Below are 26,244 nucleotides of genomic sequence, written 5' to 3'. Positions count from 1 at the left end.
ACTCCCCCCATCCTAGGACTCCCCCCATCCTAGGACTCCCCCCATCCAATGGTTCCCCCATCCTAGTGCCCCCCATCCTACTTTTCAGCATCCCCAACAGCTCACTGCCCATTCCCCCAGACCTCCTTGGTGCTCAACCACCAGAGATGCCCCCTCGGGGAAGCTGCTCAGACCCTCCGAGAACAGGCACTATTTCCACAACGGGCTATCCTGGGGACTCTCCTATCACAGCGAGACATGGTCACACCATGAGGAGCTCATTCCTCATCCGATGTTTCTGGGGCCCTGAGACACCCCTGGCACTGCCACATGGAAAGGTGGGCACGAGGGATGGTCAGCAGGCTGGAGGGAACGGGGGCCTCTCGGCCTGGGTGGCTGGCAGGTGGTCCTCGGAGGGGCATCTGAGGACTCTCGGCACCAGGGTCCCCTCCCCTGTCTGGTGATGCAAACAGCGTCCCGTGCGGAAGGAACTGGCGCAATCCTGGCCCGCGTGCTGCTGAGTCAAGGGCAGATGGCCCTGGGGTGTCGGCTCAGCTGGGGGTCAGGCCAGCGTTCCTGGGGAGCCCAGAGTGGTCCCAGTGTTTGTCACGAATACCCCTGCCCCTCAGCTGCAGGCTGGAGTAAGGAGCAAGATTCTTGGGGTTCCTGGGGCAGCGGAAGGAAGGGGTACCCTGTGCGCTCTACAAACCACTGGGGTGGCGGACAGAGCTTTGTGGGCTGGGAACAGAATTTCTCTGCAAACATTTGTACAATATTGCAGACAAAGAACAGAGAGGAACAGAATTCCCGAGCAGACATGGAGGCCAGGCATCAGCCAAGCCCGCCCCCACCTGGCTCACCCCTTACCCCTCTCCCCACATCCCGGAGGTGAGGTGGAAAGATTCATCCCCCAGAAATGAAAGGACAGACCCGGTGCTGCAATCAAGCACTAACCTTTCTATGAAATACGGCTCCCGAGGGCGGGCACACACCTGTGGCTCAGACGCATCCACGGGGCAGCAGGCCACCTGACACCAGGCCACCACGAGACCCAGTTCTTCGGACGCCCGGGCCTCTCCCATCTGGCAGGCCATTTGGGCCCATGTCCCCCCAGCCTCCCAGGACAAAGGCTGTGTCCAAAGACACCCCGACCTCGAGAGCCGGAACCACCCCAGAAGAGATCAAGGAAGGGCCTGCATCATGATCCCAAAAGACACAACCTCAACACCATTATCCAGACTCCCCAGATCATGATCGCCGGCGGCTACATCATGTTAGGCAGAGCGTCGACCCTGAGATTGTCTCTCTTTGGAAATTAAGTGTCCTGTAAGGAGATGCACATGGCAGCCAGGGTGACAAGGGTGGCCTTCATTTGGGTGTCAACTCAATCATAGAAGAAGTGAAAACACAGGCAAAAAATACAAATTTCCCTGACAAATTATTCGATCACATGCAACTTCCAACCCTTACAGGCAGTGCCATGCCTACCTTCAAAAAACAGCCTTTGGGCGGGGCACGGTGGCTCATACCTGTAATCCCAGCACTTTGGGAGGCTGAGGTGGGCAGATCACTGGAGGTCAGGCGTTCAAGGCCAGCCTGGCCAACATGGTGAAACCCCATCTCTACCAAAAATAATTTTTAAAAAATGAGCGGGGCATGGTGGCATGCCTGTAATCCCAGCTACTGGAAGGCTGAGGCAGGAGAATCATTTGAACCTGGGAGGCGGAGGTTGTGGTGAGCTGAGATCCCACCACTGCACTTCAGCCTGGTTAACAAAGCATGACTCTCAGAAAAAAAAAAAAAATCCTTTGGCCAAGAGTGGTGGCTCACACCTGTAGTCCCAGAGCTTTGGGAGGTCGAGGCAGGAGGATCACTTGAGCCCAGGTGTTTGTGACCTGCCTGGACAACATAATGAGACCCCCGTCTCTACAAGAATTTAAGAATCGACTCGTACAGTATGTTCAGTGTGACTCGAACCTGTGGTACCAGCTTGTTGGGAGGCTGAGGAGGGAGGATCACTTGAGCCCAGGAGGTCAAGGCTGCAGTGGCCGCAATTGCAGCACTGCACTCCAGCCTGGGCCACAGAGCACGACCCTGCCTCAAAAAAACGACAAACCACAACGAAAGTCCTTGGTCAGAGAAGAACTCAACCGGGTCAGCAACCTCAGAAACGGACACCTGCTGACAGCAACGCTCCTTCCCCTTACGAAGCACGTTCGGCCGTGAGCTCAGCTGTCCTTGGGTGGGGATCTGACTGCCGGAGAAGATGCAGTCTAATATTTATCACTAAATCTACCAGAAAACCAGCGCACGCTTCACTTCGCTTAATGGATGGCGCCTTTGAAACCGGCCCCACTGATTTGTTTGCTCCTGAGACCAAGCCTCGCTCTGTCGCCCAGGCTGGAGTACAGTGGTGCAATCTCGGCCCACTGCAACCTCCGCCTCCCAGATTCAAGCGATTCTCCTGCCTCAGTCTCCTGAGTAGCTGGGATTACAGGCGTCCACCACCACGCCCAGCTAATTTTTGTATTTTTATAGAGATGAGGTTTCACCATGTTGGTCAGGCTGGTCTCAAACTACTGACCTCAGGTGATTCACCCCACTCAGCCTCACAAAGTGCTGGGATTATAGGTGTGAGCTACTGCGTCCAGCCCCCAGCCCCACTGATTTTTATTAGCTATATACGAATCATGCCCCTGTTGGATTAGAAACTTCTAGAGCTTTCTAGGCTTGTTTCTGTATTGACAGCTGGGAAAAGTACAGCACCTTATCAATATTTGAAGATTTGGTAGACTTTGTGGAAGAAAATGAATTTCAGTCAAACCCCCACACCATAGTGATGGATTTGAAATTAGGTGTGATCAAAGCTTCTAAAAGTGAATTTGAAGATGTCACCAATAAAGTTGTCTTTTCTGCTCAGCCCAACGAACTGAGTGGAAAATTCAGATGAGGCCAGAACTTCCATTTAAAGCTGCGTCATTTGCCTGCGTGGGCGTTCCTTCCCCGGAGCTCTCAGGGAATCAGCAGCTGCATTTGCCCTAAGAAGCCGGGGAAGTTACCAACAGTTCGAAAAGACGGGTGTGTGGTAGGATGACAGGACGCTTTGTGACGGCGTTGCTGCCCTGTCACACAGCACTATTTCCGCCCATCTGTGGTCTGTGTATACGGCCCATGCAAATGGACCTCCCGCACCCCAAACGACCCGAAGCGCGGCACAAAAGACAGGAGAATCCGATGGGAATGCTCACGCGGTCCAGCTGAATCACAGAACAATTTCAAAAACAGCAACACCGGCTCTTTGGCGCCTGAGCTCAGGAGTTCGAGACCAGCCTGGCCAACATGGTGAAACCCCGTCTCTATTGAAAATACAAAAATTAGCCCAGTGAGGTGGTGCGCACCTGTAGTCCCAGCTACTCAGAAGGCTGAGGCGGGAGAATCACTTGAACCCAGGAGGCGGAGGTTGCGGTGAGCCGAGATTGCACCACTGCACTCCAGCCTGGGCAAGAAGAGCAAAACTCCGTCTCAAAAAAAAAGAGCAGTGCCACATAGAAGAGGAATGTGAGCGTGTTCTCCAAGGAGAGCCACATCCCACAAGCAAGCAAGCAGCTATCTGTTGAAATGCTCAACGTCAACACGTGGTCGGAAAGCCAGCCAGCTCTTAGGGACTATCTCTGTGCCAACTGCCAGTCACCTGCCCCTGTCATGAATCCAATTTTGTTTTCCTTTTAGTTTTTTTCCCCTTTTTTTTTTTTTTTTTTTTTTTGAGAAAGGGGGTCACGGTCACCCAAGCTGAAGTGCCGCAACACCATCTCGGCTCACTACAACCTCAGCCTCCCGGGTTCAAGCAATTCTCCTGCCTCAACCTCCCAAGTAGCTGGGACTACAGGTGCCTGCCACCACACCTGGCTAATTTTTGCAGTTGAGTAGACCCAGGGTTTCACCATGTTGGTCAGGATGGTCTCAAACTCCTGAGCTCAGAGGAGCCACCCACCTCGGCCTCCCAAAGTGCTGGGGTTACAGGTGTGAGCCACCACGCCCGGCCTTTCCCAGGATTGTGAATGGTCAGCATTGCTCCTTACAGCCCGCTGTGCTCCGCGTTTCATCTCCGCGTGATTTCCTGTGCCGGAGGCTACACTGTGTGGACCTCTAGAGGGTTCTCTTTCCTCTCATGCACTTTCTGCGTGTCCAGCTCTGCGAACGTGCATGATCACGGTGCTGCGCTGTGCACAGAAACCTTGAACTTCCTCCGTAAATGAAGAGATGCCCCGTTTGTACATTTGCATTTGGGCAAGATAAAATTCTCAAGATCCTGGCTCTGTGGGCGACGGCACGAGTGGCAGTGACCAGTGAGGTTTTGATGGATCTTATCAAGAGACTGAGGTCATCATCACAGTATTTCAGACAACTGAAGTGATGTAGCCAGGTGCACACGGTCACCGACCAGAGTAGCATGGGTTTATGCATTTCCCTTTTTAATGCATTTTACCTATTCTTTTCTTTTTATATGGGGTCTCACTCTGTCACCCAGGCCGGAGTGCAGTGACACCATCACAGCTCACTGCAGCCTCGAACTCCTGGGCTCAAGCCATCCTCTCACCTCAGCTTCCTGAGAAGCTGGGACTGCAGGTGTGCACCACCATGCCTGGTTAATGAGGAGGCAGGCCGGCCACGGTTATTTTTAGGAGAGGCCACGTAAAGTGTAAGCTTCCAGCCCAGGACACGGTGAGGTCCACGGGCCCGGGCTGGGTCCCCCCAACACTTCGCTCACTGCACCCACTCCCGCACACGCATGCACACGTTTGCCTGCCAGCCAGGGCTGCTTGTGCTCACACACGCATACGTACCCCTCCATGCACATGCCTACTGCACACGCTGGCAGCCTCGGGGTGGGCACCCAGCCCTCCCGCAGTGCGGGGACCTGCCCCTCTCTCTGCTGCAGGGCCCCTGCACGTCCCCGGGGGTTGCTACCCTGGCATCTCTAAGCCTGCCTCTCCTGTCCCTCAACAGCCAGCCCCACAATCAAACATGGGTGCCCAGCCCGGCCCAGGGACAGAATCGAGTTCCTCCAGCTGGACACTCAAGAGGGACGTCCCCTCTGCTGACGCATGACACAGGCCAGCCCTGCCTCCAGCAGCACCAGATACCCAGGTCCACCCCAAGGCTGGTCCAAGGGTGGGCAGGCACCTGGAGTGCCCCCAGTTCCCCAGGACGCTGACCCCGACAGTGCAGGAGCCCCCAAGGGACAGGATCCGGATTCGGTCACGGCCCCGGCTCTTCGCTCCTCGACTCCCACTGGCTGTCCCCTCACACCACAGCCTGCAGTCCCGCCCTTCCCAGGGGCCCACCCTCCTGTGCACTTTGGCCCTGACGCCGCCCGGCATCCAGCTGGCCCCCAAGGGACCTGCACGGACTGAGTCCCCCACTCAGTGCCAGCTGGGCAGTGGCGGAGGGCTGCCTGGCGCAAGCTTGCCAAGGAGGAAACGGGCAGGTCCACGGCCAGGGCGGCCACGCATCACGGTTATTTTTAGACAGGACTTGCAAGGCCGCCTGTCACAGAGGGAAAAATAAAACAGAATCTGACGCACCCGTTCGCGCTCCAGTGGCAGCTGAGCGTCTCACCATTCCCGCCAGACCCCACGGCAGAGGGCAGGGCAGAGCCCAGGCCTCTGGATCTAGGGTCTGAGCAGGACCGTCCTCCCCATCAGTCATCCCCGGGCCCAGGAGGTGCTCTTAGGGATGCCTGCCCTGGGGCCGCAGGGAATCCAAGCAGTCTCCCAGGGAGAGAAGGTGCCTGAGCTGGCGGCTGCTGGTCAGTACCTGCACCCAGCTCCCTGGGAAAGAAAGTAGGGCATGTGCCGGCCCCTGACGCCCCTGCTCCCACCTCGGTCCATTTCCAGGTGGGAGCTGCTAGCATCAACCCTGCACGGGGTTGCAGGGAGTGAAGCAGCAGGCCACCTCTCACCATGCACAGACCCAAGGCCTCATGCCCTGGACCTGCCCCGCGCCCTGAGCCTGGCTCCCATAGGCCAGCTGGCCAGGACTGCCTGACGCCAGACACAAACCACGGACGGAATGACTTCAACAGGCACTCACCCGAGGGGCTCGGGAGCGCGGGGCAGGCGCTGGAGACACTCGCTGCATGTTTCGTCAGGGAAAGGCAGGCAAGACCACCACGGGCAGCGCCCACGTGGTCACAAGCCCTGGTGTTATAAAAACAGCAAGCCGCCCTGGTGGGAGGGGAAGCTGTGGAGGCTTGTCCATGGGGATAGGGGCAAAATGGCACTACCGCCTAGAAGCTCCCTGGACAGTGCCCACCGCAGCCACAGACCAGCACCCCCAATCCCTGGGGCCACTGGACACACAGCCAGACCGAAGGCCCAAAGAGGCCAAGGCCACAGGACCCTGCTTATGAGGCAGACGTCCAGGCCAAGTGCCCAGAGACCAGCAGCAGAGGGTGGCTTCCAAGGCCAGGGCAGGGGATGGGGAGTGATGCTCACGGCACGGGGCTCCTGTCGGGGACACGGATGATCCAAGCTGGCCGAGTGATGGCTGCACAGCCTTGGACGTGCGGGAAAGCCCCGAGCTGCCCACTGGACATGGGCAGGGTCTTGGTATGTGAATTACCTCTCAGCAAATGGGCCCTCACACGAATGCCCATGACAGCAGCCCACGGAACAGCCCGAAACAGAGTCTCATTCACAGAGAGCGAGGGAGATGCCTGACGCGAAGCAGCTGGGAGGGCGCCCGCGGCCTGCGAGTGATGGCCCGGGGCGTTGTCCTGGGGGCTCTCGGGTCAATCCACTGGGGAGAAGCCCTGGAGCGCCCCCAGAGGCCAGAGTGCGCCTGTGTGTGCCTCGGCCACTAGGAAGCCGGACGCCTTTTTCCCAGGGGGGTTCGAGGAATTTCCACGTGGGCCTCAGCGAGAAGCCCAAGCCCTAAACAGGCCCTGCCAGCTGCAGAATCCACAGGACAAAGTGCAAAGGGAACCCAGGCTCCCTCCATCAAAATCACTAAGAGGGCCCCACTGAGCACAAGGCGCTGGTCGGAGGGACCCTCACACAGAGGACAGCATCCCCAGCTTCTTCCCACAACGACCTCAAGACACAGCCTCAAACTGTGGCCTTGGCACAGAGGTGACTCGCAGAGCCCCGATCCCGGACCAGGCTCCCCTTCCCCCCACCCGGCTCCCCCACGCCAGCTGGCCAGGGCTGCCCAACGCCAGGTGCAGGGAGGAGTCTTCCTGGGGACCCTGGCAGGTGGGGGCAGCTGGACTCCTGTCCCTCAGCAGGGACCCCCACACCCTCCATGGGGGTGAGACAGGGGTAGCCTGGGCACGCCCCACCATAAGAGGTGCCCTCAAGTGGCCCTGGCTCAGGAGAGCATCTGGCCCCGCTGCCCAGAATCGCCCACTGCAGAGGCCCTGCCCGCTCTGGCACAGCCACCGCCTCTGGCAGGGTCCCTGCAGAACAGGAGTCTCCTGACCACAGGCCCCCCACTCACCGCAGGGCTGGCAGCGGGAGCACAGCCTGCACCCTCCCAGAAAACCCCACCTACCGGGCTCTGGGTACTGCTCCCGCGTGGCTCTGACTGCGACTGCAACCCCAGAGTGACCCCCAGGAGGACCCCAGCCCACCCCAACCCCGGTCCCCTGACCCCAGGCCCTGGTCCCTGCAGAGGGAGGCTGGGGACTCAGGAGGACGCCGCCTCCTGTGACAGAACTCAGAGGTGCATGGGAACTGGCTCCGGCCCCGTCCGCTGCCCTCATTTCCTCTGCCGGCTTCCTCTGCGGGGGGTGGGGAGCCCAAGGCTGCTGGTCCCGCTTGCTGGCGCGAGTTCCTCTGTGAAAGGCAGGCAGGGGCTGCAGGGCCAGGCCCAGCGGGGCCCAGACGCCAAAGCCCTCCTGTCACTCACCGTGGCCTGCGGAGGGGATGGGGGTCTCTCCTCCACGGACACGCCGCCAAGGACAGAACCGCAGGCCGGGGCGCCACAGGGGGTGCTCTGCACCAGGCTCCCACGAGGGAGGGGCCGAGCGGGCCTCCCGTCTGCCTCACCCTGGGGTGCAGAGGGGTCAGGTGGCCACGAGAAAGGCCCATCCCAGAAGAATCCAGTGAGCTGGAGACGGGAGGCCGGTGGCAGCAGGAATGGCACAGTGCTGGGCTCGCCGCCACACGCCAGGTCCGAGCAGACACGGGCCCTCCGCCTCCCTCGTGGACGGAGGAGGAGGCAGAGGACCAGCTGGCCAGTCGGGCGCCCTGGTGGGTTCTGAGGCTGGGCCAGCACGTGCCCTCGTTTTCTTCCAAGGATAACTCTTCCCAGGTGTAGTCAGAGGTTCCTGACACCTTGAGGCAGCTGTGCTCGCCCCTCAGACCCAAGAAGACCCCCAGATGCGTGTCCTGGGACCACGGGCTGCTGGCCCAGACAGCAAGGAACAGAGATGCTCAGTTCCTGAGGACGGAGGAGGACAGCGGCATGGGCAGGCCGCTCCCCTGAGGCGGTGACGGGGTCCTTCCTGCCCCTCGGCTCAGCGGCCCCAGGTGCTGCTGCGCTCACATCTCTCCAGCCTCGGCCGTGGCCTCCCTCCCACAAGCACCACGCCGCCTGCTTTAATCAGGCCCACCCTCTGCAGTCCGAATTCATCTGAATTTGATCACAGCTGTGAAGATACTATTTCCGAATAAGGCCCCATTTGGAGGTCCTGGGTGGGCGTGGGCTTGGGGTGACATATTCCACTCAGCATATAACTCCAGGGGGCACAGCCAGGAGCGCATTTCGCAGGCGGCCGGGGTGGCCGGCGAGTGCAGAGAGGACATGAGCAGGCACCGGCCCTGGACCTGCCGTGGCAGCCCCTGCGTTCTCTCAGGAGCCTCCAGGAGAGTGGGTGCTGCTGGACCCCGTTTCAGAGGTGAAACAGACACAGAGCAGTTGTGACGCCTGTCCATGGTCACACAGCAGGACCCGGCCCCAGACACCAGCCCACAGCGGCACTCTCCCACAAGGCAGGGTCAGGGCTGGGAGCCAGGGTGGCAGCGGGCTTGGCGGGGAGTCCAAGCAGCCTGAACAAGCAGGGTGGCACGAGGCAGACCTTCCAGAACGTTCCACACAACACAGTGGCTGCCAGCCAACCCCAGCCAGCTCTGGGGCACTCAGGCCCACAGGGCAGTCACCGCAGGGGCAGGTGCTAGGCCTGAACCCCCAGCAGGGGCAACTTCCTCTGGCACACCCAGGGCTCAGGCCGGTCCTCTGGGTCACCGTGCCACACCATGGAGGGAAGCGCATAGCCTGGCCTCCTGGAGAATGTGTCAGAATGACGGAGATGGTCTCCCTGACCCATGCCTGGGGGTCTGGGGCCTCATACCCACACCCTCCCCCAGTGCCCGCACCCAAGATGGGAGCCGGACCCATGCCCAGGGCCCACGGCCTGCGTGTGACCACTCCCCAGGGCCACTGTCCACACAGACTTCCCATGGGACCCTCTCCAAGAACCCACCTCCGCCTGCACACCTGCAGCGTAAGGGTCTTGGCAGGGGACCTGAGAGGAAGGGTGAGGACAGGCCCACCCCCAAAGGCACAGCCCGCCCTGGCCATCCTCTGAGACCCCAGGGGGCGAGAGGAGGACAGGTGCTAGAAGGGCAGGTGCTGGCTGCCTGAGCCGGAGTGGTCTGGGCAGCTGGGGCAGCAGCTGCCTTCACCCAGACCCCACACCTGGCACCTGGGCAGCGTCAACTGTGGGGCACCTTCCCAGGGCAGGACTCTGGGGACCACCCAGACCCCTCCTGCTCAGCCCTTGACCCCCCGTCCAGCCCTGTCCCTGCCACTGAAGCCGTGCCTGGCCCGGGGCACCACCTCCTCTGCCCTCTCCCCACTGACGCCATCATCCCGAGGCCCAGCGCGCCCAGCCCTGTGCGGTGTCCGGTTCACACGAATTCTGAGTGAGCACCATGGCCAGCCACAGGCTCTTCTCCCATGAACCCCCATGGTGCCCAGTTCGGGCCAGATACAGGGAGAGGCCTTGAGCAGGGGACAGGATGTGAGCCGAGGGACAGCAGAGAGGTGGAGGTGGGGAAGATGGTGAATCCAGGGTGCCATGTCCTCCGGGAGCTTCCACAAACTCCAGGCCCTGCCTACTGGTCAACAGTGACGGCTCTGCGCCAGGGCTCAGCTTTGAGAGGCACTGCCCATTGCCCAGGGACCCACCCTTAGCTCAGGGCACCACTGCTGTCCCCTCAGACCTGGGCATCACAGCCATTCCCACCTTACAGATAGCAAAGCAGGCATGGAGAGGCAGTCACAGAAGGGCCCCTCAGCAAACCAGAGGTGGCCCCAGGGAAAACTCCTGCTCCTAATGGGGTAGAGCACATGACCCCCCCCAGGCTGAGCACGCCCCTCCAGAAGCCGAAGCGAGGTGGCGTCCCATGCCCACTCCCAGCCTAGGACAACGCCGGCTCAATCACGGTGACCTCAGGCCACATCTGGGTGGGTGAAGGCTGGGGAGCAACAATGTCAGCCCCAACCCTTGGGGCACTCAGGTAGAAGGACTGACCCCCGCTTGCTCAAGGCCATGCCACCCCCTTCCTGCCAGCCTGGACCTGGCAATCCTGCCCACGTGTCACCTCCATCATCCTGCCTTTCCTGGCCCCCTGCCTACCCTAGTCTCCCCAGAGCGAGGTTTCACTTATGCACAGCAGATCTCAGAGGGCTTGGGTGAGTAGCCCAAGGCCACACAGCACAGAAGCTGGAGGGCTGCAGCTGCCAAGAAATACCCCAGGGTCACTTACCCACGCTCCTGAGTGCCAGGGAACTGGGGGAAGAGCTGGGCCCCAGAGGAGGCGGCTCTTCCCAGTGTTCAAGCAGGCTCCTGGACCAGGTGCCCTCTGCCCCTGCCCTGCCTGCATCCACCTGGTGTGGAGGGTCAGAGGCCCAGGCAGCCCACAGTCTGTGCCCACAGCCTCCACTCTAGCTCAGGCCCTGTACTCTCGGGCGTCTCTGCACCCTGTACCCCAACTGCCGTCACCTTTGTGGAGACTGGCACCAGCTCCTGTGGGGAACAAGGAGCTGGCCCAGAGGCGGGGCGGGGCCTGGCAAACACAGCGAGACCCCCAAGCCCAGGTGCTGGCACTGCCCCAGATGCTGAGTGACACACAAGCCAACTGCCAGAGCCACGGGCGCAGGCCCGTCCCCTCTGGGCGTCCCCACAGACTCAAGCAGCTTCCGAAGGAACCAGCTCACTCCATTTTGGAGATGGCGAGGAGCCAGCCTGGAGCTGCAGCAAGCCCGGGGCCTGGGGGTCTCTGTCCCGGCACCGCCACCTCCAGCACAGAGAGCCAAGTGCTCACGAAGCACTGAGCCCACCCTAGCCCGCCACAGGCACCGGCAGCCCACGCTACAGATGGGAAAACCGAGGCTCACAGGCAAGGCCAGGCAGAGGGAGCCCCCTCTCCTCTCTAACCCCCTCATGGGGGCTGCTGCAGAGCCTAGACCCAGCCCCTTAATCTGAAGGACAGTTCTCTTCCCCCCCACTCCCTGGCACCAGCACCCTGGGCAGCCCCTCCTGGCCGTGGGACCCGGAGCCCAGCAGGTGCTTGCAGCTGTGGCCCAGTGTATTGCGGAGGAGAGACGCCCCTTGCCGCCAACAACTCCTCTAAGTCATTGAACTGACACATTAGAATTGTTCAGATCACAGCTGTTTACCTAGGGAAGGGCAGAGCTGGTGCTGCTCGGGGGCGGGGGAAGGGGCCTCTCAGGGTGAAGGGCAAGGCTGGGCCCCAAGGCAGGGTGTGGGCCAAGGGTCCCCTCTGTTCTGGGGACAGAAAGGACCAAGCACCCTGGGCCATGCCTGGCATGGAGATGCCATGGGGACCGGCCCCAAGCCTCCTCCACCCCCTGCCGTTGGGCGCCTACAGCAGCTGCTGGGCTCTGGGCCTTCGCCTGCCCACCACACAGGGACTTCTGAGCCCCAGGGGTCACTGCAGGAAGTCATTTGTGAGCAAGTGAAGCCCACAGCCCTAAGCCTAACAGACAGACCTCCCACCGGCTCCCCTTCCCCTGGGGAAACGCCTTCAGACCCAGACTGGCCCAGGGGACCCCCAGGCATCCCTGCCGCGCTGTGTGCACCGGCCCCACTCCAGGAGACACAGGAGAGCGAGTCACAGGGAAACACGCTTTGTTTAGGCTGGCTCAGCCTTGTGCCAGAGCTCCAGGGACGCGTGGGTGGGACTTGGCCCTGGGGCATGGATGGCACCGGGTGTGGGGGGTGAGGAGTGGAGGAGGTTATCTCCCACTCAGGACAAGCAGGGGCCAGATCTGGAGAAGCAGGCGAAGCAAGCCTACAGCCTCCTGATGACAGACGGGGCTTCCAGCTGTCCCCAGCCCCCTCTGCCCATCCCAGCTGCCCACTGCAGCCAGGAGGCCAGGCAGCCGTGGGCAATCGTGCCCTGCCTGGTGCACTGACCATAGGGGGTAAGAGGCCTGCTCAGGTCCCCTGCAGCCAGCTTGACAGTGTCATCTCAGGCCCCCACTGCCAAGGGATCTGGGCACCCACCAAGGCCCATCTCTTCTGAGTCTCTGCCCACTGGGCTCTGTCATGTGGACCGGCCCCTGCTCCCCTCGCATCCCTGCCGGCTGCTGGTGGCTGGGCAGGGCTCCGAGAACCGCTCCCATCCTGGGAAGGAGCCTCCCATGCCAAGGCCCGGACCCAGGAGAGGCCGTGACAAGCCTGAGCCCCAGCTGGCAGACACCCCCACACCCCCAGGGGCCCTGAGTCCCTAGGCCTCTTCTCCTGGCCCCCTGGGACGCGCGCGGCCCTCCGTGCCCCAGTTACCTGTGCCCGGGAGGCAGCCGCGGAGTCACGACCGCGGGGGACGCCAGCCCGCAGGAGGAGCCGGTGCGCACTGGGCCCAGGCCCTGCCCCTCCGGGCTCGGGCCGCCGGGGGTCCGGCTCCCTCCGCGCTGGGCTCGGGGCGCGGAAAGGGTTAATTTCCCGGCGAACCCGGAGCGGCGTCCGCGGCGGAGGGAGGGACGGAGGGAGGCGGCGCAGGCCGGGCGGGACTCACCGGGGTCGAAGTGCGAGCTGAAGGCGAAGCTGGGGTTGAAGAAGGACGACGACATGGCCGGGCCGGCGGCCGCCGCAGGTGCAGAGCGCGCCGGCCCCGCGCCCCGCGCCCCGCGCCCCCCGCCGCAGCCGCATCGCCCGCACCGGTGGGGGCGGCGGCGACAGACGAGGCGCTCCGCCCGGCCCTGGCGCCGCGGGGCTCCGCTGGTGCAGTCCGAAAACGCCAGCGGGAGCGCGCAGGGCCGCGGAGGGGGGGACTCCTCCGCTGCCGGGGTGGCATGGGGGGCACGGAGGGGGGCACAGAGAGGGCACGGGGGGACACGAGGGGGCATGAAGGGGGGACACGGAGAGGGGGACATAGAGAGGGCACAGAGGGGGACGACACGGGGGGCATGGAGAAGGGGGCACGGAGGGGGGATGGGGGCACGGAGGGGGGACACGGAGGACACGGGGGCATGGAGTGGGGGGACACGGACGGGGGCACAAAGGGGGAACACGGAGGGGGGCATGGAGGGGGGACAGGGAGGAGTGGGGTGCTTGGAGGGGGGGAATAATGCCACGGGGGGGGGGGGGGGGCCAGGGGGGGGGGCGGGGGAGGGGGGGGGGGTGCTCCTAGGTGGGAAGTGCAGGGAGACAGGTGAGGGACCCGGGAGCACACCCGGGGTGGGGCTTGATGCTCAGGGGCCCTGGCCTCACTTGCAGGCTTTGAGGCTGGCAACCACCCCCCCACCCCATACCCTTTAGGCAGCACCTGTGCTGGCAAAGTGGAGGGCTGGCTTTGTGCACACAGCCTGCTCCCGTGCCACGCTGTGACAGCCATGAAGAAGGAAATTGGCTGACTCCCCTGGGCCTGGACTGTGCCAGGTGCTTAGGGCAGCGGGTTGGCCTGGGCACAGAGGGGCCATCCCTTCCCCTGTGTTACTCCCAGGATACCCCATTCCCCCGTCTCCCCACCGCCGGGCAGCGCCATCTTGCAGGGCTTGGGTGGGGCAGGGTCCCCCCAGCCCGCCCCTGTGGGAATGGGAGTGGAGGCTGGTCCCCACGGCTCACACAAGGCAGGTGGATGGCTTGGGCTCAGGAGTCCAGACCAGCGTAGGCAACATAGCAAGATCCTTTTGCTACAAAAATTACAAAAATGAGCCAGGCGTGGTGGCGCTCACCTGTAGTCCCAGCTACTTGGGAGGCTGAGGTGGGAGGATGACTTGAGCCTGGGAGTTCGAAGCTGCCGTGAGCCAAGATGGCGCCACTGCACTCCAGCCTGGGTGACAGCAAGACCTCGTCGCAAAAAAAAAAAAAGTGTCCTAGAGACTTGCAGTTGAACTTGATGCGACCTCCTCCACTCATTCATTCATTCACTTGGACCAGATGGCGAAGCCCCTGGCAGGGCCCAGCTGGGAGAGGGGCCTGTGGAGCAGGTGCGAGGCGTCCACTCAAGCAGGGCTCGTAGGACTTGGGGAGAGGAAGGTGCCTGTTCCCAACAGAGGGGCCTGCAGGGACCCGGAAAGGACGTTTGCGCCACGGGGCAGATGGCTGCCAGGACCTGTCCTTCTTTTCCTAAGGGGCCCCTCATGCAGGAAGTTTCCTCCCAACAGGCAAAGCAAGAGGCCTCCACCCCGTCCCCTCAGACCTTTGGGGTTCTTAGCTGTAGAAGGCCAGACACCAACCCCGCCTGGGGCAGAAGGAGACAGAACACCAGGGCCTTCTTCCTGTGACCAGCCGAGGCTCTAAGGGGCTGTGCCCCCAGGCTGCCATTGCAGGTGAAGGAGCCTGGTGGGCAGAGTGGTTGTTGGTGACCTTGCCTGCAGGAGGCGCTCAGAGGCCCCAGGCCACCTCATTCAGTCTGTGCCTTCAGGGAGCCCTGGGGGCTGGGAGGACCAGTGCCCACCCAGCAGGCTGTGATCCCAGAGTACCCAGTATGAGGGGCAGCGGATGTGGCGTGGGGGCTGAGTCTCCACGCTGGGTCCCCTGTCAGGGCCTCCCCTCCCAGCCAAGGAAGGAATGCCCTCCTCTGCCCTGCCGGAAAGGTGCCCCAGACCAGACACCCGGACTTAGGCACGGGGAGATGGCCAGTGCCCTAGGTGGTTGCTGGTTGGCACTTCGAGAGAGTTTCTGCCCAGAACTTCCGCGTCCACAGTGGCCCTGCCTCGATGACCAGGGCTGGAGACAGATTGCTGTGACCAATGGCTGGCTGCTTTCGGATTTGCCTGTGAAAACACACGTGTACACTTGCGGCTGGCCACAGCCCAGGGCCCTCAAGCTGTGGATCCTCTTCGGGGTCCAGGCAGGACATGGGAGGAACTGCCCCTGGGCTCCAGGCCAGCGCTCCGCCCCACGTGGCCAGTGACACACCAGTGACACCCTTCTCCAGGGTGCACAGGGTCCTGAGATGTCCCTGGAACCAGGAGTTCAAATGCTTCCTCTGACCGAGACCTGAGAGGGGCTCCCCAGGGCTGGCTTTTGCCATGCGGGGACAGGGTCAGTGAGCACCTCTCGGTAAGAGGTCCCCGAAGACATACCGGTTCCCTATCCCCTGGCCTGGGGGAAGGCCTGATCTCCACTCTGGAGCCCTCCAGAACCCCGCAGGAGCTGACCCAGGAACCCAGACTGGCTGGGAGAGGCACTGACTGTCCGTGCAGGGGCATTGCCCATCCAAGAGGAAAATGGCCAAGAGGCCAGGCAGAAAGCCCAGGTGTGGTGGGGAAGAGGGAGCCTGGGCCTGGGGGTCTGGGGACCGGAGACTAGGGTGACACATCCACCTCAGGAGCAAAGTTTAAGGGACACCCCAAAACCCAGCAGTGATGCCCATCTACAGAGGAACCATTGACAGGATGGGATCTGTCCGCACGATGCCACGGTGTTGGTCCATGCACGGGACCAAAGCTCGGACACACGATGACACACGAAAATGTCACACTCAGTGAAAGACGCAAGAGGCCGCAGAGTGTGTGACTCCACTTGTGTGAAACATCTGGAACAGACAGATCCACGAGACAGAGCACAGGGGGAGGGCCAGAGCCAAGGGAGGGGCAAGGGGAGGTGATGCAGAGGGGTGCAGGGCGTCTTCCTGGGGGAGAAAAACGTCCTGAATTAGCTAGAGGTGATGGCTGCCCACCTTGTGAAGGCTCAAAAACACTAAGTTGTACCCTTTAAAGTGGTGAATTTCATGGCATGTGATTCATATCTCAATAACATTGTTAAAAACAAGTAGTAAGGTAACTAAGATTTTAATACAATATTTTAATTGTATCTATTTATTTATCTATTTTTGAGACGGAGTCTCGCTCGGTCGCCCAGGCTGGAGTGCAGTGGCGCAATCCCGGCTCACCGCAACCTCCGCCTCCTGTGTTCAAGCAATCCTCCTGCCTCAGCCTCCCTAGTACCTGGAATTACAGGCGTGTGCCACCACGCCCAGCTAGTTTTTGTATTTTTAGTAGAGACGGGGTTTCACCATATTGGTCAGGCTTGTTTTGAACTCCTGACCTCTTGATCCACCTGCCTCAGCCTCCCGAAGTCCTGGGATTACAGGCGTGAGCCACCGCGCCCGGCCTAGTGATTATTATTAATATTATTTTGAGATAGGGTCTCACTCTGCTGCCCAGGCTGCAGTGCAGTGGTGAGAACGCTGCCTCCTGGGTTCAAGCCATCCCCCCACTTTAGCCTTCTGAGTAGCTGGGAGTACAGGTCCCTAACAAAACACCCAGCTAATTTTTGTGTTTTTTGTAGAGATAGGGCTTCACCATGTTGCCCAGGCTGGTCTTGAACTCCCGAGCTCAGGTGATCGGTGATCCACCCACTTGGGCCTCCCAAAGTGCTGGGATTACAGGCATTAGCCACCGTGTCCGGCCCTAATTTTATTTGATTTTTGAGATGGGGTCTCTCTATGTTGCCCAGGCTGGGCTCCAACTCTGGGGCCCAGTGATCCTCCTGCCTTGCCCTCCACAGTAGCTGGAACTGCAGGCATGAGCCACTGTACCTGGCTTAATACAACAAAATTATTATTAGTTTTTAGCGGGGAGAGTCTCGCCCGGTCTCCAGGCTGGAGTGCAGTGGTGTGATCTCGGCTCACTGCAACCTCTGCCTCCCGGGTTCCAGTGATTCTTCTGCCTCAGCCTCCCAAGTAGCTGGGACTACAGGCATGCGCTACCACGCCCGGCTAATTTTTGTATTTTTAGTAGAAATGGGGTTTCACCATATTGGCCAGGCTGGTCTCGAACTCCTGACGTCATGATCTGCCCGCCTTGGCCTCCCAAAGTGCTGGGATTACAGGCGTGAACCACCACGCCCAGTCCCAAAATTAATTTTAGAAATCCATGACAAGCACAGTATCCCAGCTGTGAACAGAGCCAAGAGCCACGCAAGCGTCTCAGAGCCCGAGGCTGAGGAAGGGCAGTCCTGATGTCCCCGTGCAGCGGCCACGGGAGCCACCCTGCCTGCACGCAGCACCGGCTCTGTTCCCCTCCCGGGCCTTCCCAGCCTCAGGGAACAGTGAAGATCACTAACTAGGCATCCCAGGGAGCCTTCTCTGCTTTCCGCAGGGTCCTCACTGCATGGGGGTGACTCCATAGGGTCCCCTTCTACATACTGAGACCTGGAGGCTCCGGAAGGGGTCAGCAGGGAGGGGTGGACCCGGGTCAGGGGGAGGACAGGTGGGAGGGAGGGAAAGAAGCAGCAAGGCAGGGCTCTGGGGAGGGGCTGCAGGAGTGACCTGGGCCTGTCAGGAACAAAGACCACACACCGAGGACTTCAGACCCCGGAAGGGGATCCTCTCAGCTCTGGAGGCAGAAGTCTGAGGTCCAGGTGTGGGTGGGGCCGCTCCCTCCAAAGGCTCTAGGGGGGGTCCTTCCTGCCCCATCTAGCTGCTGGTGGCCCTAGGCGGTCCTGCGCTGGTGGCACGGCCCCAACCTCTGCCTGCGTCAACACGTAGTGTGTGTGTGTGTGTGTGTGTGTGTGTGTGTGTGTGTGTGTGTCTATGCACATTTGTAGGTGTCTGTGTGTGCATTTGTGTGTCTGCATGTGTGTGTGCCTATGTGTAGGTGTGTTGGTATGCGTGCATGTGTGTTGGTATGTGTGCATGGGTGTGCATTTGTTTAGTTGTGTGTGTTGGTGTGTGTGTACATGTGTAGGTGTGTGTTGGTATGTGTGTGCATGTGTGCCTATGTGTAGGTGTGTGTTGATGTGTGTTGGTGTGTGTGCATGTGTGTGCATGTGTTAGCAAGTGTGTGCATATGTGTAGGTGTGTTGGTGTGGTGTGTTGGTATGTGTGCATGTGTGTGCCTTAGGTGTGTGTTGGTATGTGTGCATATGTGTGCATGCGTGTTGGCATGTGTGTGCATATGTGTAGGTATATGTGTTGGTATGTGTGTAGATATATGTAGTGTGTGTTGGTATGTGTGTGCATGTGTGTGCCTGTGTATGTGTTGTGTGCGCATGTGTGTGCATGTGTTGGCATGTGTGTACATGTGTGTGCAATGTGTACGTGTGTGTATGTGTGTACATGTGTTGGTGTGTGTTGGTGTGTGTGCATGTTTGTGTGCCTATGTGTAGGTGTGTTGGTATGTGTGCATGCGTGTGCATGTGTGTGTTGGTATGTGTGTGCATGTGTGTGTCTGTGTAGGTGTGTGTGCATGTTTGTGTGCTTATGTGTAGGTGTGTTGGTATGTGTGCATGTGTGTGCATGTGTGTGTTGGTATGTGTGTGCATGTGTGTAGTGTGTGTAGGTGTGTGTGTGTGCATGTAAGGTCAGGACTGGACATATTTTGGGGGACACAGTTCAACCCCAGGCGGATGTTCAGGGCATGGGAGGGAGGGGTGAGGTAAGGTGGGGAACATGCAACTGTGAGGACAAGGTCAGCGCCTCCCAGACTCCTGCAGACGTCTGAATCCCAATTAGCCGCTTATAATAGTGTTTCCGCCAGCGCAGCTGCCCGGACTCGGCACCCAAACCCGCCTGCTGGGCACTGCGGGAGGCACTGCAGAGCCCCAAGGATACCCCTGCCTGGCTGGCCTCACCCTGCAGTGGGCACCCCCATTCTGCCACATCCCCCTCCGCCATCTTGGCCCTCTTAGAGGCATCTTAGGGTGCTTGGGCTCCTCCAGCCCCAGTCCTGTACCCCCAGGCACCTGGGAGAAAATAGAGCCGGGTGCCCTTCCAGGCAGAGGCAGCACGGCCCTCAGGCAGGAGGGGCAGCTGGGGCCTCTTGGCCTCCAGCCCTGGCCTCCCCCTTGCCCCAGAGTTGTTCCAGGCAGGAAGGTGGGCAGTGCCAACCCCGGCGGGGTTGAGACCTCAGTCTCCCCAAGGGGCAGTGCCTGTCCAGTGCTGGGACGGGGGCACAGTACAGTCCCCCAGAGCTATGAGGTGGTCCTTGAGGCCCTTCCAGGCCAGTGTAGCCCTCAGTGGGGGCCCGTGAGCCGGGGCCAGGGCTGGAGGCCAGGAGGGGCGGCTCTGAACAGAAATGAAGCCGAAAGGACCCCCCAGGGGACAGGCCATCTGTCAGCTTGGGGCAGGTGCTGGTTCTGGGAGCTTTGGAGAACACCGCATCCGCCAGCCCGCCCGCCACCCTCCCAGAGATCCCAGGCCAGGCTCCCCACGCCTTCGTGGCCCAGGCAGGCCAGGGGTGGGCTCACAGCCTGGCCGCTCACACTGCAGACGCTTCCAGGCGCTGGTTTCTTTGGGTCTCGTTTTATTAAAAGCATGATTTCCCACTCCACATAGTTCCTTTTCATTGAAAAAAAGTTCATGTAACATAAATATATAAATTGTCTTAAAGTGAACAATTCGGTAGCATTTGAATTCACAATGCTGCGCCCCCATCTGGGTCCAAAACATTGTCACCATCCCGAGAGGAAGCCCTGTGCCCATCAGATGACGCCTGCCCGCTCCCTTCTCCTGGGCCCCACCGCTGTGTTCAGTCCCCGCGGACTGGCCCCATTCCGACATTTCATAAAATGGAATCACACAGTATGTGGGTGTCTCTGCCACGCGCCTCACACTCAGTGGGATGTTCCCGAGGTTCCTCCTCACTCTGGCCTGCTGGTGCCCCATGCCTCTCTGCAGCTGAGTTACATTCCATCGTGTGGATGGACCACACGGTGTTTATCCAGCCACGCCCTGAGATCCGGGCTGCCCGCTGGGGACAGACTGCCATGTTGGTGTCATGTGTAGGGTGGGGCACCCGGGACAGCCCGGCACGGTGGGAAAGCTACAGGGTGAACCCCACGGAGAGGACTGTGGTGGGACTGTGGACTTCCACCTCTGACCCGCTCATTCCACTACTGTGAACATAGCCAAGGAGACGGACGGGCTTCTTGGACAAAGACACTCACTGCAACATTATTTCTACTGCAAAAAACCCTGACGCTTCTCTGGGTCCAGCAGCAGCCAGCCAGTCAAGAAAGTCGCTGGAGCAGGGTGTGGTGGCTCATACCTGTAATCCCAGCACTATGGGAGGCCAAGGCAGGAGGATCACTTGGGGTCAGGAGTTCAAGACCAGCCTGGGTAACACGGTGAAACTCCGTCTCTACTAAAAATACAAAAATGAGCCAGGAGTGGTGGTGGGTGCCTATAATCCCAGCTACTCCGGAGGCTGAAGCAGGAGAATCACTTGAACCTGAGAGGTGGAAGTTGCAATGAGCTGAGATCTTGCCACTGCACTCCAGCCTGAGTTGAGACTCCATCTCAAAAAAAAAAAAAAAAAAAGTTGCCTGAATGTCGTCAGCTCCCAGGCACAACACGGAGCTGTCTTCCACCGTAACTGCAGAGTCGTAGAGACATGTGGTAAAATATGACACCGAGAAATCAGATACCGAGGTCCTATCAGCTCCACGTAAGAACCAGAGGGGCAGAAACCGGCACAAGGAAAAGCCTGTGGTTTCAGGGCGGAGAAGAGGCAGCGTGAGATCTTTTTCACTGTCGTTATCGGGGTGTTAGAAAACAAATGGACAGTGAAGCGTCTCCTGCTAGACAGGCCGTGGCTGGGGCAGGTCCTAAGTGACGTGTCCCTGTTCTGGTCTCACCCTGGTGACAGCCCTACAAGGGCCCTGACCAGTGAGAGACACCAACCAGGGCGAGGTGCCCGCAGAAGCCACCTGCCTCACAGAGATGCCCTCTCCTTCCAGGGCCCTGATTTTAGGGGCTTCATGAGTGGGCCCTCGTATGGCTCCCTGGTCCCTGCAGTGACCCAGGTACAGATGGCTGCCCAGGCCTAGCCACTCACTGGAGGAAGCCAGGTTGTCCCCTGTTTTCTGCTGGCTTCTCAAACACCCTGGCCAGGCTGCATGTTCTGGGAGACGCTGCCAGGCGCAGTGGGCCACCTCCATGGACCCTCACACTCCCTCCTACAGTCCCCATGAGGCAGCAGGTGGGGTGGGAGTTCATGCTACACACAGACGCCCCAAGAGAACGGCCATGTGGCTTGCCCAAGCTCACAGCTGCAAAGCCAGGCCCGCATCATATCTTGCTCTATAGAAAAGTACTGAGATTGGACGCATTCCAAGAAACACAAAACCTGCCAAGACTAAATCCCAAAGAAATAGAAAATCTGAATAGGACTGCAGCCAGTAAGGAAATTGAATCAGTGATCAAAAGTCTCCCATCAAAGAAAGGCCCAGGACCTGATAATTTCACTGGTGAATTCTACCAAACATTTAAAGAACAAACACCAATTCTTCTCAAGCCTTCCTAAACAAGTGAACTCAGCCACTCCTAACTCACTCTATGAGGCCAGCATTACCCTGATACCAAGCCAAAGAGATCACAAGGAAAGAAAAGTGTAGGCCAATATCCCTCATGAACACAGATTCAAAAATTCCCAACCAAATGCGGGCAAGTTGAATTCAGCAGCATATGGAAAGGCTTATACACCATAATCAAGTGGGATTTACTTCTGGAATGCAAGGATGGGTTAACTACAAAATCGATCAGTGTGATACACTACATTCACAGAAGGAAGAACAGAAAACATGTGATCAACTCAACTGAGGTAGAAAAAGCATTTGACGGCCGGGCGCGGTGGCTCACGCCTGTAATCCCAGCACTTTGGGAGGCTGAGGCGGGCGGATCACAAGGTCAGGAGATCGAGACCTTCCTGGCCATGGTGAAACTCCGTCTCTACTAAAATACAAAAAATTAGCCAGGCGTGATGCACACCTATAGTCCCAGCTACTTGGGAGGCTGAGGCACAGGAATCACTTGAACCAGGGAGACAGAGGCTGCAGTGAGCCGAGATTGCACCATTGCACTCCAGCCTGGCGACAGAGCAAGACACTGTCTCAAATTAAAAAAAGAGAAAAGAAAAAGCACTTGACAAAATTCAATGCCCTTTCATGATAAAAGTGCTCAACAAGCTTTGAAGAGAAGGAAACTACCTCATCACGATAAAACCCGTCCGTGAAAAGCGCACAGCAAACGTCATATTCAGTGGCGAAAGACTGAACACTTTTCCTCCAAGATCAAGAACAAGAAAATGTGTGCACTCTGGCCACTCCTATTCAGCACAGTACCGGAGGTTCCAGCCGGGCCAATCAGGCAAGAAAAAGAAACGAAAGGCGTTCACAATGGAAGAGAAAAAGTAAGGCTGGGCGTGGAGGCTCATGCCTGTAGTCCCAGCATTTTTGGAGGCCAAGGCAGGTGGATAGCCTGAGGTCAGGAGTTCGAGAGGAGCCTGGCTAACACGGTAAAACCCCATCTCTACTGAAAATACAAAACCTAGCCGGGCGTGGTGGCGAGAGCCTGTAGTCCCAGCTACTCGGAACCCGAGACAGAAGTATCTCTTGAACCCAGGAGGCAAAGGTTGCAGTGAGCCGAGATCGAGCCACTGCACTCCAGCCTGTGGGACGGAACGCGACACCATTTCTTTAAAAAGAGTTAAAAAAAAACACTGTTTTCCTTCTTTTTCCTTTTTTTTGAGATTCTGGAACCAGGTTCGTCTCCTCGGCTCCTGGGGTCTCTTGAAGAAGGAGGATGATGGAGCCTCCCTTGGGGGGCTGCTGTGGCAGTTGTCTGAGGCGCCTGGGGCCCAGCCGATGGCAGATGACACTGTTATTATATTCATTGTCACCTGTCACATATCATGTGACCGTCACCTTCATTAGTGGGCACAATACCCTCACACCTCCGACATGGGCAGGCTACCACAGCCTGTATCAGGGGCCTGGCGGTCCTGTGGCCTCCACAGAAAGCCAGGGCCCCCACCCCGGCAGACAGCGCCATCCCTGGCCTCCTCACAGGCCTGTCGTGCCCAGCATGACCACCCCACAGGGATGGGGCTCTCACCACCACCCTCCCTGGGAGAAAGTGACCATGCCCTTGGTATGCAGAGCCAGCCAGCAATCACCCTGGCCCTTCCTGCTCACCACCGGCGAGGAGCTGTGGTTTGGGAGGCCGGTGTGGCTTGGAGAAGCTTTGTCATATGTGAACCTGGAGCCTCCCCACCCCCACCGGCCTGCAGGCTGTGCTGTCCCTCCCACCAGGCCCAAGCCCCAAGGTCGGGCCAAAGCACCCACTTGGCTGCCCCTTCAGACCCCACGCATGTGCCTGGCCCTGCAGCCTGTTTCCTGCCCCAGAGCTGGGAGGGCAGGGTCCCCAGCCTCAATCTCCCTGCACCCTCCACTAGCCCGCAGCCCCTCCCACTGCGCACAGCCCCCTACACTGGAGGCCTGAGGCCGGGGTTCCAGCCCTGTGACCTCAGGCAGGCCCCCAGCCTCTCTGACCTCGGGCTTCCAGCTGCCATCTGTCCCCTCGATCTCGCGCACCCTGTGCCCGCTCACTGGTGCCCTCTGCTCCTCCCTAACCCCACTCCAGGTTTGGGGAGGCCAGGAGCTGCAAAGGGTCAGTTTGCCCAGCCGGGTGTGGACTCACCAAGTGCCTGCGAGCCCCTGGGAGCTGCCCATGCCAGGCTGGAGTGCCAGGGAGGGGCGGGGACAGCTGCAGACCCAAGATGTAAACAGGCGTGCAGGTATAAAAGCTGAAGCCCCGGGGCCTCCCCGCAGCCCAGCCTGACCTGCCTTCCAGAGGTCCCAAAAGAAACCCGGCAGAGGTAAGCCCTGCCGGAGACGGGGCGTGGGCCCTGGCCACTGAGGTTATCCGGGCTGGGTGGTGGGAGCTTGGGGCCTCCTCTTTGTCCACAGGACAAGGGTGGCCCTGGGAGACCCTGGGGGGTGCCCAGGGGAGGTGGGGAAAGGGGTGGGAGGAGGAGCGACCCTCCCTGCCAGCAGCACCACCATGAGCCCCGGGGGAGCCCGGATGGAAGACAGCTGTTTGTGTCTGGCCCTACAGGGCACACGTCTGTGCACACGTGTGCTAGCATGAGCCTCTGTGGGCACGGCTGCAAGAGGCGGCTGCAAGCTGGGACCTCCGTGTGGGGAGCTGGACCTGCTCACTCTGCCCCTAGGCACCCAGGCTCAGAGTGGGGATGGGGTGGGGCTGGCAGGGCAGTGGGTCCAAGGGCGGACTCCAGCAGGTATGCAGAGCTGGCTCTGGTCCCCCCCTGCCTTGCCCCCAACCCAGAGGGACCCGGCTGTCTCCATCACCCCTTCCCCTGAGAGACCTCTCTCATCTCAGCGTCTGTGCTTGGCGACTGGGTGGCAGAGGCTAGCTGCTGTGGGGAGACCACAGCCTCCACGGGTGGAAGGTCTGGAATGGTCCAGGCAGGGCATCCCAGATGCAGCAGTGCTGGGGTGGGGGTGGGGTCTGAGAGGTCTTAGCCCAGCCTGGAGGCTCTAGGAGCTCCGGCTGTGGGGGAGGGTAAACGGGGTGGGGAGAAAAGAGCCCTTTCAGAGGAGAGAGGAGGCACCAAGGGCAGCCCCCAGAGTCCGGGCGGGCCCAAGAATAGCTTGAGTGGTGTCTCGACGCCTGCCCCAGCTGGACACCCCAGCGCACTCTGGGGTCCCGTGACGCTCCAGCCCAGGCTGGGGGTGCAGGAGCAGCCTGGAGCAGCTCTGCCTGCCACCGGCTCCAGCCTGGATCTTGGGCTCCCCTGCCTTCAGTGAGGGCGCCCTGAGAGCAGTGGGCAGGGGGGTGGCGACCGAGCCCAGCCCAGGGGCGTCCCCAGTCCTCTACAGATAGGACATTGATTCCTGGCTCAGCCACTTTCGGCCTGGAATTCAGCCCAGCCCCTCCTCTGTAAAGGAGGTGACACTGGCCCTGGATGGAAGGCAGGTATTCTCTTCCAAAATGGGTCCCCAAGATGCCAGGGCAGGGGGAGGGGAACCAGAGTCCCACCTCTGAATGAAGCAGGGCAGGACCGGTCCTGATCCTGAGGGCCTCTGAGGCCCAGGCCTGCCCCACGTGCCCGCTCACCACCGCCCTGCTGGCCGGGGGAATTGCCACTGCGGGGACTGGGGCCGCAGCTCCCGCCACACGCAGCAGGCAAGCCCCCTCCCCACCATCTCCCTTCCCCCCTGCCTCCTCCCACAACCCCGGAGTGGGGCAGGTGTCTCCCCACATCACGTGGCAGGTAGAGGCACGATGGTTTGGGGAGCAGGACCTGGTCCAGGGCTGCCGCTGGCGCCCCTTGAACCCCCAGGCCGCCAGGCTTGGGTTGCAACCCTTGACCTATGGCTCCCCTATCCAGAGAGCAGAGGCGCCTCTGGCCACTGCTCAGCCCCAGTCGGGAACCCGGGCTGCCCCTCCTGGCAGCAAGAGTGTGTTCCAGAAGGCTCTACCACCCCGTGAACTTTCAGGAGGGCCAAGAAGCCTGGGACACCCGCTGCCTGTTGAGCTCTGACATAGCTGCTGTGCTGAGCCCCAGAACCCAACCCCCCCTGGGGACAGCAACCCGAGAGCCCAGCAGGTCACAAGGCGCTGCTGTGAGGGGCACGGGACGGCCCAGACCCACCCGCTGGCGCCTCTGCCTGTGACCAGACCCCCACCTGCCTGGCTGGAATCCCAGCCTGCCCCGGGCACCCTAGCACAACGCCAACACTGTGACGCCTATCACCGTTCCCACGTTAAGGAAGGACCTAGCCCCATGCAGGCTCTGCGTCTGCTCTGGCCCAAGCAGCACCCCCGATCCGTGTGTGCACCCCACAAATTGATTCCCTATCCACCCCAGGGCCAGGATGGATGAGGATTTCTCCTCTCAGATGAAGAAGATGGCCTTGGCCATGGGCACGTCCCTGTCAGACAAGGACATTGAAATGCTACCCACGGACATGAGACACCACGGTACAGCACGCCCCACCCGGCGCAGCCCCCGACCCATCCAGCCCAGCCGCGGTCA

At 60.2% G+C, this 26,244-nt stretch overlaps 1 protein-coding gene and 2 pseudogenes across 6 annotated transcripts in view; 2 read left to right on the top strand and 1 right to left on the bottom strand.

Moving 5' to 3' along the window:
- AATK (apoptosis associated tyrosine kinase) overlaps positions 1–12,882 on the bottom strand; it is a 43,878-nt gene extending 30,996 nt beyond the window's left edge. For 2 of the 6 annotated variants that reach the window (XR_004257708.1, XR_004257709.1), the window contains exon 1: positions 7,534–7,824. Coding sequence is in view for 2 of the 6 variants with exons in the window: in XM_032241389.1 (XP_032097280.1) it covers positions 7,534–7,744 (211 nt within the window). In the remaining 4 variants the exon portion in view is untranslated. Of the gene's footprint in view, positions 1–7,533; positions 7,825–12,796 lie in introns of those variants that run through there. The other 4 variants (XM_032241392.1, XM_032241396.1, XM_032241389.1 and 1 more) reach the window with 4 other exon arrangements.
- LOC116525415 lies at positions 12,560–14,926 on the top strand (annotated as a pseudogene).
- Positions 14,927–23,324: 8,398 nt separating this feature from the next.
- On the top strand, positions 23,325–26,184 carry LOC116525414 (annotated as a pseudogene).
- The last annotated feature ends 60 nt before the right edge of the window (positions 26,185–26,244 follow it).

This window comes from Sapajus apella, unplaced genomic scaffold (genome assembly GCF_009761245.1).
Source record: "Sapajus apella isolate SASKATOON/1434 unplaced genomic scaffold, GSC_monkey_1.0 scaffold48, whole genome shotgun sequence".
Classification (NCBI taxonomy): domain Eukaryota; kingdom Metazoa; phylum Chordata; class Mammalia; order Primates; family Cebidae; genus Sapajus; species Sapajus apella.
This window is presented reverse-complemented; position numbering and strand designations above follow the sequence as displayed.